This window comes from Gastrolobium bilobum, unplaced genomic scaffold, assembly GCF_033153095.1.
Source record: "Gastrolobium bilobum isolate Gb01-03AN ecotype WA unplaced genomic scaffold, APGP_CSIRO_Gbil_v1 utg40803, whole genome shotgun sequence".
NCBI lineage: Eukaryota > Viridiplantae > Streptophyta > Magnoliopsida > Fabales > Fabaceae > Gastrolobium > Gastrolobium bilobum.
The window spans coordinates 39,946-53,601 of record NW_026895893.1 but is presented as its reverse complement, the minus strand read 5'-3'; the positions used below and the strand labels follow the sequence as shown (position 1 = coordinate 53,601).

At 34.7% G+C, this 13,656-nt stretch overlaps 1 protein-coding gene across 1 annotated transcript; it reads right to left on the bottom strand.

The window, feature by feature from the left end:
• Positions 1-8,787: 8,787 nt before the first annotated feature.
• LOC133296634 (leucine-rich repeat receptor-like serine/threonine-protein kinase BAM1) lies at positions 8,788-12,686 on the bottom strand. The gene is made up of 2 exons (XM_061495660.1): positions 9,949-12,686; positions 8,788-9,430 (listed from the first exon to the last, which is right to left on the bottom strand). The coding sequence occupies exons 1-2, from the start codon at positions 12,533-12,535 to the stop codon at positions 8,970-8,972; spliced, it is 3,048 nt and encodes a 1,015-aa protein (XP_061351644.1). The 5' UTR covers positions 12,536-12,686; the 3' UTR covers positions 8,788-8,969.
• Between the last annotated feature and the right edge of the window lie 970 nt (positions 12,687-13,656).

The following is a 13,656-nucleotide window of genomic DNA, read 5'->3' as shown; positions in this document are numbered from 1 at the left end:
TGAGAATTAAGAAATAAACGGTGAAATATATTTGGTGTAAAAGTAATCTCTTATAAACATATCACTTGTCATCTATCATAGTTTTTTTTTTTTTTTTTGTAATAAATCTATCATAGTTATTTGTGTTATAGTTATCTATAACTTTAATTAAGGAATGGTTAACTAATTAATTAACTTATGAGCCGTAGTGGCAAAGCGGTCTGGACTCTGGACTCTAGAGTTCAAATTTAGGGTACGCAGCGCTATTGAAAATTTAGTAGGGAAAGTTTTCACTAAGCTACCTAATCGAATTAGTTGTAAAGAATTAATTTAACCTAAAAGATTAAATAGTTAGATAAGAGTTTTTTTAATGATTTATATTATTTTCTAATACACCTCTTCATCTAATGATCTTTTGGGATTGAAGCGTGGATATTACATATGTCTAATTTTTTTATTTTATCTTGTATTTATTTAATTCCACTAGAAAGTGTGGAACAGTGGATCGAACTCCTGACTTCATGATCACTGAAACTCTAATACCATATAAAGAATTAATTCAACCCTTAAACATGAAATGAAAGTATTTTTAATAATTTATATTATTTTCTAACATTAATATACTAATAAATAAACTGGGGGAGAATTTTTTAATAAAGAAATAGGAATGCCCTTGTTTATCATTTAACGTGTATTCTGGTTAAATTTCACACTCATATAAGAAGCGCTACAGATTTGACTAGCATATTCAAAGAAGGAAGATTTTTTTTTTTAAATATTCTAATCGGTTCATTGCTGCAATTAACTGATTCGGGATGGGTCCAGGATTAACGTTTTAAATCTCTCCCAAAAGTGGTACTGATTACAGTGAAATATTTTAAAGAATGAAGATACAAGCAGGTTTGCAGGATATTGGCGAAACTCTGCTCAAAAAAATAATTTTGATATAAATAAAAAAAAACCACAACCTTGTGGTTCGGAAGAAGCAATACCGTGGGTCTTTGTCGCCGTGAATAATAAGCTATTTGGTAGAGAGAAGCTGTCTCCAACTCTCCTCTAGAATGCCCGAGGATCACTATAATTAAATGAACGAAGCTGACTTTTTACCATTCCTTTACTGGTGTTGGATGTAAATGGATCAAATTTCATTTTAAGTTTAATCTTTAATGCATCAATTTCATTTAAATTTTGTCAGTGATGTTGCTGTGCAATCTCATGCCTGATGAAAAGGACAGTGGCACAATGATACAGGGTTAACTCGTTGAAAAACAACTAATAAACCACTCCAAGCAGCCATCAGAACTTTCCCAGACTTTCATGATGGACTCTTTGGCAGATAAACAAATTAAAATAATGAACCATATAATAAATGCTTTTGTTGACTCCACAATAGTACCATTTAGGTTCTGAACATTTTTCTGTGCCTATTAGTCACAGAACTCGATAAGGTGAGCTTCTCTTTTGCAAGTTGCCAAAAATATTGGTTGTGGATAGGGGTGTTAAATGAGTGAGGGGACTTTCAGGGACTTTTGACTCGGCTCGTAAAGGTCTGAGCTTATATGTTTAAAATTGGTTGTTGGCATCAGGTTTGAACTCGTATAAAAAGCTCTCGTTTAATAAGAAGGCCCCACGCTTCAATTCAAAAGCTCGGCCTTAGAGCCTCTCAGGCTGGCTTAGTATATTATTATTATTATTATTTTATATTTTTTATACTACTTGTAATAGCTCACTCTTTCTCCTCAATCCATTTCATCTCATTTTATTGGTTAAACATAATTTTTGAATAATTTTATTCTATATTATGTTGTTTGGATATACCATGAATTTATGAATATTTATGGAATTACTATTGTTGATGATTATATATTCTCTTTGGATAAATTTTTATTGTCTTAATTTTTTAAAACAGGCTAACAGGCTAAACCAGGCTTTTGTTTTTTGTAAATAAGTTAGGCCACAGACTAATAATTATATTTATAATTGGTAACAGGCTTGGTCGGGCTGACACATTTAAACACAGACTTAACCTTTTAAGAGCAAAGCTCGACTCGACTCATCTCGTTAACACGCCTAGTAGAGCAGGAATCAGAATGGTGCATCATTTGGTCAATTAACCAAAGAAATTGAGAACTCCACCTTTATGTTATGCCTCATGAAGCAGTACTTACGTGGATATGTCATATTGCAACTGCAAGCTGATACAGTCTATTTAGCATAAAATTCCTTAAACTCAAAATCATAAAGCCGAATTAGTTGAGATAATTCATAATGATGGGTCAAGTTGTAATTGGCCTTTGTTGTAATGTATGAGCAAATCAAACTTGTATAATAAAATACCCTTGGTTTCATTTTGTATACTGGACTTTCAGCTATCAAGTTTTTGTATCGGCTTTCTCTATGCCAATCCAGCACAATATTTCAATTGTTTCCCGTTATTTATAAGTTGGTTGGGTTCAGAAGGAATTTGCAATACCGCACCCAAACCCGACAGAATCACTTATATTCAAACAAAATATGAATAGTATCTATTTGCATCTGTCTAATCTCATGCAAAAGCTTGCACACGATCAGAATTCAGTACTATAATAAAAGAAATAAACATTACATAATTCAAACGGAATAGTCAAAAACTGAACAACTAAAACATAGGGTTAGCATATAGTGAAAGCTCATATATATCAGAGTTAGATTGTTGTGAGCCTGATGTGAGAGAGGAAGAATGTGTAAAATTGAGGAAATGAAAGAGTTAACAGATAATTGGAGGAAAAAAGTTACGCTATAACGTTCAAGAAAAATGCTGTCGTATACTATTAATAATAATAATTTGAATGCATACAATATGTATAATGTGGCTTGGTATGGCCTCAATCCATAAATAAAATCGTAATTTTTTTCCCCATGAATCAAATCAACGAAAATCATACAATCCTGCCTCGATTCTTTGAAAATACCTAATTATATGTCAGAAAACTTTCTCAATAAAAGAATGAATGATATCATTAATTATTATTAATTAAATGGGTTCACTTTTTCTACATTGAGTACATAACTTATCTACAGTGAGCCCAAAACGATGTCGTTTTGGGACGAAAATCAAGGTATTTTTGTAATTATAATTTATTTCAGGATTATAATAGTCTTTTTCATTATGATTTTTTAATTTTTCAACCCAAAACGACGTCGTTTTAGAAGCGAATGTAGATAACTTATCTACATTCACTTTCACTTTAGATTCATTAAAGCCTAATTAAATATAGGTAAATTGGGAAATTTTTTTATAAAATCTGTTAATTGTACTTTTGTTCCTCTTTATTTTTTAAGATATTGCATTTTAATTCTCTAGAGTCAGCCTTCATTAGGTAGGTATAGAGAATAATACGTTGGGCCTAGTTTAAGGCTTCAAACAACATGACTAAAACAGTATCTTTTGGACCGGGCTTTGTCTTTTATCACAAAGTTCAGTTAGGCTTGCAGACATTTTGCTATCCTTTGAGCCTTTTTATTGCCGTTCAAAATGTATAGCTTTTTACTTAAGAAGATATTTTCATAATCGAAAAAAAAAAAAAAAAAATTTATCATATTAGGGCTCCTCCAGCTACATTCCGTCTCAGAACGAGGCTACTCATTGATGTTCCTAAATAACCTTGATCTCTCATTCATCCAAAATAAAATGAAATAAAAATATTTTCATCACCCAAGACTCATGAGTCCCGGGTCAAAGAAAAAAAAAACATTATTAAGACTTAATAAATATATGGGCTTAATACTCTTTTTTTTTTTTTTTTTTTTGGTAAAGAGCTTAATACTCTTTATAAAGAATGAACAATTCTCATCTTTATATGAACATAGCTTTAGGAGTTGAGTTGGATCCGATCATTCTAACATGGTACTAGAGGTTTCTTGGGGCCACCTCCAAAGCCTTTTGTAAACTTCTATGTTTTCCTTGCATGAAAGGAGGTAGCCTCTTGTAAATTTCATTCTTTCCTTGCATTAAGGTAGGCGTGTCTCTTGTAAACTTCATATTTTCCTCCCCATGAAAAGAGGTGAATCTCTTGTGAATAACCTGTCATGGACATGAAAGAGAGTGCTAAGATATCCCATACAAGCTAGCTCAATAGGCCCAATCATTCCAACAACTCTTTTTTATATAAGGAAATACTACCATAATGTTGTAGGAAACTTGACGGAACATGCCGTATAGACATTAAAATGTGGGTCTCATCATTTTTTTTTTCGGAAAAAGAAAGAAAGTGAAGCACTATTTTCCATAAAAAAAAATAGTCTTATAATATGACAAATGCAAAACCTTTTTACATATGTATAAAGAATTGAATTTACTATTCTAATTTATCTTAATTTTATGTTTCAATTGTTGTTTCTCGTAAAAGGTTCTTTGAAAAATATTAATATGATCGAGAAACAAGAAAATAGACAGAGTTATATCATATGATTTGAGGAGGATAATCTTTCTTTCCTTCGAACGAACGTAGACAAAGAGGGTTTATGATCCGTGCAAAGCATAGCAAATGATTGCCATAACAATGAATATACAAACACTCGTGCATCATTTGCATGATTCCTGGGTTTCTTTTTCCTTTTATATTTTTTTAAGTTATCTTTTTATTTAAGAAAGTTATAATTTTTTTCATATTTATTTTTTAATTGCCTCTAGGCCATTGGATTCTTAGTTCCTACCCCACAATATCATGTATGTCTGCCACTGTCCATCGATGACACATGTTCCTGTTATATGATCATCTGTGCTTCCTCACTCCTTAGTCCTCGCTACGGCAAAATTATTAACATAAGCTTCAAATGTCCTCTCCCCAAGAAACCTATTTTCCCAAGTTGCATGTATCTAAAATCCTCAATTATTGTTTACAAAAATAAAAAAAAAATAAAAAAATTCTCAATTATTTAAAAAAGGGAAAACGATGAGGAGTGGACTTACCATACTGCTTTAATTGGTATTATTTGTTGGAGCCATGTGCACCCATCAAGTCAGACATAGCCTTCACCACTTTTTTTTCCTTTGCCTTTCCACCTTTTAAAGAATGAATTAAAGTAAAGAAAATTAGAATTTAAAGCTTTGCATTAAAAATGTTCAACTTTATAATTTTTCAACCAAATTTGCTAGATGATTGTTGTATAAACAAAGCTCAAAACTGACCTGAGAAAAGTCTCTCAACTTTACTTCATTTGCTCGCTTTCTTTCTTTCTTTCCTGCATTCAATCACCTTTCTCTCTTGCATTGATTTTTTAAAGCATGAGTTTTCAATGCTTAGACGATGATTATTATTATTATTATTTATTTGATGTTTTGTGAAGATGAAATTAATTACTCAAGCAGGGTTCCCTCACTCTTATCCAATACACTCTGCAGGAAATGTACACTTGTACAGCATAATATAATTACTGCAGTTCTCTGCAACAATAAATGAAGTCAAAGGAGAGTAATGAATTCAAGCAATAATAAAATGGTAATCGAGTGGGGCTACCACACGGATAATCAATCAGTCCAACTACAATGTGGAAATTGGAATTGTACTTTTCATGCTGTATCAATTATGCTTTTATTGCAGATACCTAAGGTCCTATGGTTTCGGTGACAACATAAATAGGAACATTATTTGTATCAATATGAAATTGTTTTGACATATTTTTATAATATTTTTTTATTATTTATTGAATTTTATGATATCAAATAAAGAGTAAATTTATATTATCAAGTAAAATTTAAAAATAAAAATCATCTAATAGAAAAAATATATTAAAAATAATATGTTCTTGTCATTTCCCGTACTTTAAATTATCTGCTAATATTTTTCAAATAAAATTTAAATATTTAAATCAAAATTTTAATATTTTTTTTCAAATCTCTTTTTATTGTACTAAACAAATATCTTCTTTTATATTTTTGAAAAATACTAGCAAACCCAATAAAATTCTTGACTGAATTTTTGAGATAATGTACATTTTGACAAATACTCACTAACGATATTTTCACTGTATTCTCCTTATTCCTTGGTTAGAAGTATATACATATTAAAGAGGGAGAAATCCCTATAAGAAATTCGCAAAAAGGAAGAAACGAAAGAGGGAAAAGGGAATAAACAGTTAAAAGAAGATAATTATATTTAAAAAAAAAAACTTTTATAAGGGTTAGTTATCACATTTTTAACTTAAGGCTATATCTTACGGGACCGTTTGGTACATGGCTTTTCTTAAGATTTTCGAAAAAATAATTTTTTCTAAATTTTAAATTTTCAAGTATTATCGTAAACTGAATGTAAAAATTATATTTCTGAAAATCGAAATTCTCAGACAAAAAAAAAATTCTCCGGTACCAAACACCCCCTACGGGTAGAGCAAGACTACTAAACAACTTAGTACTAACTCAAGTTTTAAGGGATGAAAATATATGTTTACTAAAATTGCTTTCTTATATAAATGTCAGGAAAACAAAATTGAAGAATATATTTAAAGACATAAATAATAAACTTTTCAAATAATTAAGCGAAAATAATAATAATAGACTATAAAATAAACTTAATTTTAAAGTTATAGAGGATAATTATTGAATTTAAGTATACCTTACTGATAATAAATTGATTGTAAATATCATTAAATTCCGGTCTTGAGCCAGCTATTTCTTGTGAGTCTTACCAATTATCTTTTACTTATCATTTTGAATGATCAAGAATTTGCCAGTCTGTGAAAATTTCCTTGCGCTAACAGCTAAGTAAAAAATATAAGGAATACCTTAGGCATCTACACAAAAAAAGAAAAAAGAAGATACCATATGCAATTCACCTTTGTGGATCTTACAGACATAGACATAGTGGCATTATCTTCCAACCTATTAAATCTAAAAAGTAACATAGGACAAAAGAAAACATATTAAAACTAAGATAGAGAGGGGAATAGAGTCGGTGATGTGATAATATATATGGGGACAAACGCAACAGTTCCAAGCAAACGGAGAACCTTTAATTTAGGCAAAAAAGTCCAAGTCCCTCCACTGCTTCCCCTTCTTTTGATAGATTTTCGGGTAAAGTTGTTTGTCATCTTGGCACCAAATCATCTTTACTGTTTTTCAACTTTCAATTTCTCTATTTTCATTCTCTCTATGTTTTTCAACACAAATTCGAACTTTAATCCTATATCGAGGAGCATTAATTTTTGTCCGCTAACATATATTGGATGGATGGATGTTGCCCTTAGTACTAGAATTTTTGTAATATGAAGGATTTCGTGTGTGTGAGTATATATATATATATATATATATATATATATATATATATATCATCGTTAGATAAACAAAAATTAATTATTAAGATAAAAAATAAAAAATTTAAATCTTATTCCTGTACGTGTGTGTGTGTGTGAGAGAGAGAGAGAGAGAGAGAGAGAGAGTTAGTTCAGTGTCCAGAGCTTGTTGGGTTGAATTCCATGTTCCGAATTTCACTTTCTTAATCATAGAGGAATAATACATTCAATGTTGTTTTATTGTTTTGTTTTTGTTTGTTTGTTTGTTCCCGCTGGTTTAAAGGTTCCATATCATATTGATTCTGATTCTGTTGTTCAACACAAGCGTTTCGTCATTGGAACTACTGAAAATTTTATATTATGTACAACTACAAAGAATCTTTTTTTATATATATATTTTTTTTAATGACCACATTTTAATTTACATCTTTTAATCCCGTGGAATTTAAAGACAACTTTCTGATTCATGCATTCAATAATTTTACAGTACCAGATGGTCCCAAGCTAGATATAACAAAGGAAAATTTCTCTGGACTCCATCAATGTTCAAAGCTAGATATAATAAAAGAACTTGATCATTCGTACGCCTCAGCACTTTTTCCCTCACATTTGGCCCAGTTGTTCCACTCCATTGAATAGCATCACATCCCATCATCGCTGTCGTAGCAAGCAAAATCAATCTGTCTGCATGAAATGTCGTTTTGGTATCAGAATCAAAGGCATATTGTTTAAGAGAGTACCCTTGTCTTTTGTTATTATTATTATTACTACTCTGAAATTGATCGTCATTCTGCAACTAACCCACCAAACATGCAGCGCAATTTTGTCCTGGTTTTCCCTTTAGGAAATGGCAGGGGCAAGTTGGCACCAAATTTTTTAATTTCTCATACGTCTTTTTCTTTTAGTTATGACGCAACAACCTAATATCCCAACGCCACCGAAGCTATCTTCTAACTCTTAACCATATATCGGACCTTCCCTAAACGTAGGAATTTTAGCTGGTTAGGCCATCGTAGGGAAATTGTTTTTACACTTACCTAAGATGAAGATGAATCTTCTACAGTTTCAACAACCCCAAGTACATTTTCACTTAACTCGTAACAAACCAACGTTTTGTTACATGTATACCTTACGTCGAGCACTTTTCTATATGGACAAAGTAACATGTACATGCTAGCATATAAGAAAAATGCTTGCTAAGATGTGAAGCTGTGAATCCATTTTAAATTTGCTATCATTTTTTCAATCTAGCATTAAAATGTTTACTCATTCCGTGTACTTTCCACTCAGGGTTCATGAATAGTGTCATAGACCATTTTCACACTTTTAATACCCCAACTCGTTTGTGTTATTTTGTGTCCCTTTCACTCTCCCACTCAATGGTAGCATGGTACCCTCTAAATAAAACAAGGCTTTTGCATGATGTTTACACTACTCCCCGCTGAAGGAGCAGAAAAGCAAACAGGTCGTGCCATAAAACGAAGTGCTACATGATGAAGACAAAGACTTTTTATAAGAAAATACTCCCACCAATCCCGCTGTACAAATTACAAAACCATTAAAAGAGAGAGAGAAAGAGAGAAGAAATATTCAAACATTAACACCTTGAAAGTTAGACAAAACCCCACCCCAAAAGAAAAACTGAAGAAAGCAAGTAGATAAGCTATCACAATCCAAAGGAAATAAAGATATGAAACAGCCCCATCCCCAACATAAGCACTTCAAATGCTAAGAAGATCGGGTGGTGGCGACTGAGGAGGATGTTGATGATCTTTAGGTTCTTTAGCTGCTGTGGTTGGAGACTCTAAACTGTTTGATGATGGCAGAGAAGATTCTGTGATTGTTAAGTCTCCCTGTTTGGAACTAGGTGGCTTTGGAAGCTCGGTGAGAATTTGAACAACTTCACGCATGGTTGGTCGCTCTACAGCTTGTTCTTCAACACACAGCATGGCTACATAGAAAACATGCATCACCTCATGAAGTGGAACTGAGGGAAGTCTATGATCAAGAACTTTTAGAACTCCTTCCTTGTTTGAGTCCGTCATTTTCCTGACCCATTGCACAATGTCCACACCATCACCAAATTCTCCAACTGGTTTCCTTCCTGTTACAAGCTCTAAAAGAACCACTCCAAAGCTGTACACATCGCTTTTCTCATCAACTTTCAATGTGTAGGCATATTCTGAAATCAAAATCTCAACTTCAATCAATAATCAAACAAAAATTAAACAGCCAAATTAATTGGAAACAAATTAAGTAAAACATAGTATGTGCGAAAACCTAAGGAAATCAACATCTGTTTCCAACCGTTAACGTCTCCAATCTATAACTACAGGACTTATCCAATAATAGGTAGGAGGCAATGATCAAGAATCAAACGAGTTATCTACTACAGAGTTTACCTACCATTTACTTTAAGTGGCAATAGTAATTGGAAGCATATTAATTTAGTGGACAAATCAAGAGATCATTAGTGTTTGATAGAAAACAATAGTCAAGGTAGGCAACATAGCATGTTAGCTTTATTATTAGGGGCAATCTAACAATATCTACAGTTCCACACCTAAAAAAAATGATAGTCAAAAGAGACAAATATCCGACAGTCAAGGATTATTGATAGAAATATGGCTGGGAAAAGGATATTGCTCACACAAGTTCAACATATAAATCATCAATTATATTGAATTTCAAATATGGTACCTGGAGCTATGTATCCATATGAACCGGCAATAGCAGACATGCATTCAGATGTTCCAGAATCTTGCAGGAACTTAGCAAGCCCAAAATCAGCAACATGGGCTTCAAAATTGGAATCAAGAAGGATATTGTTTGATTTCACATCTCGATGGACAATTAGTGGTGAACAATCATGATGTAGATAGCAAAGGCCCTTTGCAGACTCCACAGCAATTTTATACCTGGTGTCCCAATGCAAATGACCCCCTTTCTTACCATGAAGTACTTCACCTAAACTCCCATTAGGCATGTATTCATACACCAAGAGATTTGTCTCATGGTTTGAGCAGAAACCCAATAATCTAACGATGTGCCTGTGTCGAATTCGCCCCAATGTCTGGATCTCTGCGTTGAATCCATGATCATGGGAAGAGCCTCTGCTCATAGCTGGTAGCCTTTTCACAGCAACCTGATCCCCAATTGGCATTGCTCCCTTGTAAACAATGCCTGCACCACCTTTCCCTATGATGTTGTCCTCCTTCAAGCAATCCAAAACATCATCAACAGTGAAGTCCAAACGTTGGAACGCGGTCAATTTCCATGCACGAGCATCACTGGCCTTCTTCAGTGACCGAGCTTTGTATATTGCTGCAACAGCAAATGCAATGGAGCAAACAAGCAACCCAATAACCAGAAGGAGCTTCAAAGAAGAAGAGAGCGGGCCTTTAACGTGAGGTTGGCGAGGGCCGTTGGCAACCCCATCTTTGCAAGGACCCAAATAAGGGCCACAGAGTTCAGGGTTGCCAAGGAAAGAAGTGTAGTTGAAGTAGCTAAATTGGCCAGTACCAGGAACCAAACCAGAGAGATTGTTGTATGAAAAATCAACAGAAGTTAAACTTTGCATGGAGGCTATGGAGCCTGGAATGGGACCAACTAAGTGATTTCTCGAAAGGTTCAAGTAATTCAATATCCGCATACCAGTGATCTCATTTGGAACCTCACCAGAGAGCTCATTACGACTAAGATCAACGAAAGTCAAAAGCTTGCATTGACTGATCTCAGGAGCAATAGGACCCGAGAGCTCGTTATGGCTAAAATCTATCTTAGAGAGCTGTTGCAACCTCCCAATCTCAGGAGGGATTCGACCTGAGAATTTGTTGCCATCAAGGAGAAGCTTTTGCATGCTGCTGAAGTTCCCAATGGTGGGTGGCAACGGCCCAGAAAGCTTGTTGTTGGAGAGACTAATCTGACCAAGATTAACAGACATGGAACCAGATTCAGGAAACTGCCCTGAGAGAAGATTGTCCTGAAGCTCAACCTGGGTAAGTTTTGGAAGCCCAAAAAGGCCTTTTGGTATAGACCCATTCAGAAAGTTCTCTCCCATGCGAATCCTATTCAAAGACTCGCACTTTCCAAGCGAATCAGGAATGGAACCAAACAAGAAATTCCCAAGAGTTATCAGAGTTTGAAGATGATTCCCAAAACACATGTCAGGTGGAAGAGTCCCAGTTAATTTGTTTGAAGAAAGATCAACCAAAGTAAGCCTTCCATTCTTCCCCAAACTCTGAGGAATGCTCCCAGTGAAGTTATTCTCCCAAAGCTGAAGCACCTCCAAAGCCGGAAGCTCTCCAATGAACTCAGGAATCGCCCCATGAAGCTTGTTCCTAAACAGGTTCAAAAGGGTCAAGTTCTTCAGCTCCGCAAAACTGGCCGGAACCTCGCCGGCGAGCATGTTGTTCGACAAATCCATCGATTTCAGGCTCTTCAGGTTCCCGAGCTCAGGTGTCAGAGACCCAGAAAGCGCATTCACCTGAAGAAACAGGGTGTCCAAGTTCTGAAGCTTCCCCATCTCCGCCGGTATCTCGCCGGACAAACCACAATAAGCGGCGTCAAGCCTCACCAGCTCCGACAAGTTCCCAATCTCCGGCGGGATGCCTCCGTCGTAGGTGTTGTAGTACCCAATGTAAAGCTCCCGGAGGCTAGTCAGGTTTCCGATCTCCGGCGGTATAGCTCCGTCGAGCTCGTTTCCGGAGAGGGCGATGTACTCGATGCGATCCCAGCCGCCGTACTCCGGCGGGATCTTGCCGGAAAAGTAGTTTCCGCCGAGATGCAAGTGGCGGAGAATGGGCATCTGGGTGACGGCGAGGGGAAGAACACCGGTCATGTTGTTGTTGTAGAGGTCGAGGACTTCGAGGTTAGTGAGTCGCGAGAGTTCAGAAGGAAATGTTCCGTTGAAGCCGTTGTTGGATAGGTTTAGGTATCGGAGGCCGGAGAGGGAGGATACCGCCGGCGGGATGGGGCCGGAGAACTTGTTATCGGCGAGTGAGAGGTTAGAGAGTAAGGGTAGGTAGGAGAGTACATCGGAGAGCGTGCCGTGGAGGGAGAGTGAGGTGAGGTTGAGGGAAATCACGTGGCGACGAGAGTCGCACGTGACACCGAACCAGGAACAGTGTGAGGTTGTGGTGGATGAGTTCCATGTGGAAAGAGCGTTGGTTGGGTCATTGCTTATGGATGATGCCTTGAATGAGAGAAGGGCTCGGTACTCTGAGATTCGCCCCGCTGAGAGGAACTCGAAGTGTAACAGAAGAAACAGCAACAGCAAGAGTCGCATTTTGTGTGAGGGAATGGAATGAACAATGGTAATGGAAGTGTAGCTGTGTAGGAGAGTGAGTGAGTAAATAAGTGTTTATCTCTCTCTGTCTCTCTCTCTCTCTCTCTCTCTCTCTCTCTCTCTCTCTCTCTGTGTGTGTTGTGTGTGTTTGTGAGTGACCACTAACCCCTGAGCAGAGAGGAGAGTGATTGAAGAAAGCGTCAAGGCCAGGCCAAAACCATGTGATCTTATCGTTCAAAAAGAGGGAATTTTTGCAAATATGAAATTTGTACTTTTTTCTTATAAATAATCTATAATTATTACAGATCGAAACATCACATATCCATTATCCAATACCACATAATGGTAAATTGGTAATAACTCTTTATATATTGTATTAAGAGAGCTTATGATCCTTGTAGAATACCTATGTCTATTGAACGTTTTATTAATTGAGGTTCTTATTTACACACACACTCATTTATGAATTTTGGTTTTTTTATTAATGAATTTTTAAAAGTTAAATAATTATATTAATATCCTTTAAATAATTATGTTCTTAAACACACTTGTATATGGTTTTTACAATTTAGCTACTGTCAAATCTATCTATTTTTTACGCATTTATACTCTTTTTGTCTTGTCACTTACATAAGTATGTCGGCAAAAAAAAAATGTCTAGTTAACATTTTCCTAAAAAGTCACAACTTTTGAACTTTAATTTTGTAAATTTGGGTTTTTTTCTCAAATTTTTGTTGAGGGACAATTATTTTTCTGTGGCTCTTTTTGCATGAGACAGCTAATATTGTTTGGAGAATCTATGTTTGGTAGTCTATTATTCTCCTAGTCAACCTCTGAGAGATAGTAGATAACAAATTCGAGTTTAGAATTTTATTGCAGTTTAATTTATTTTTATTTAATATATTGTTATTGATACTTATAAAATATTATTTTATTTTCACTTTTTTTTTAAGAATTTATAAAAAAAAATAAAAAAAAAATTTGATTTCACCACTTCTTTCATAACATTTTTGAAAAAATAATAATAGTAAAATAAAGATATTTTTGTACTTATAAGCTAAAAAATATCAAATGATTAATAGAACATCGCTTTATTTCCATTTTGCGTCCAAGAGGAAAAA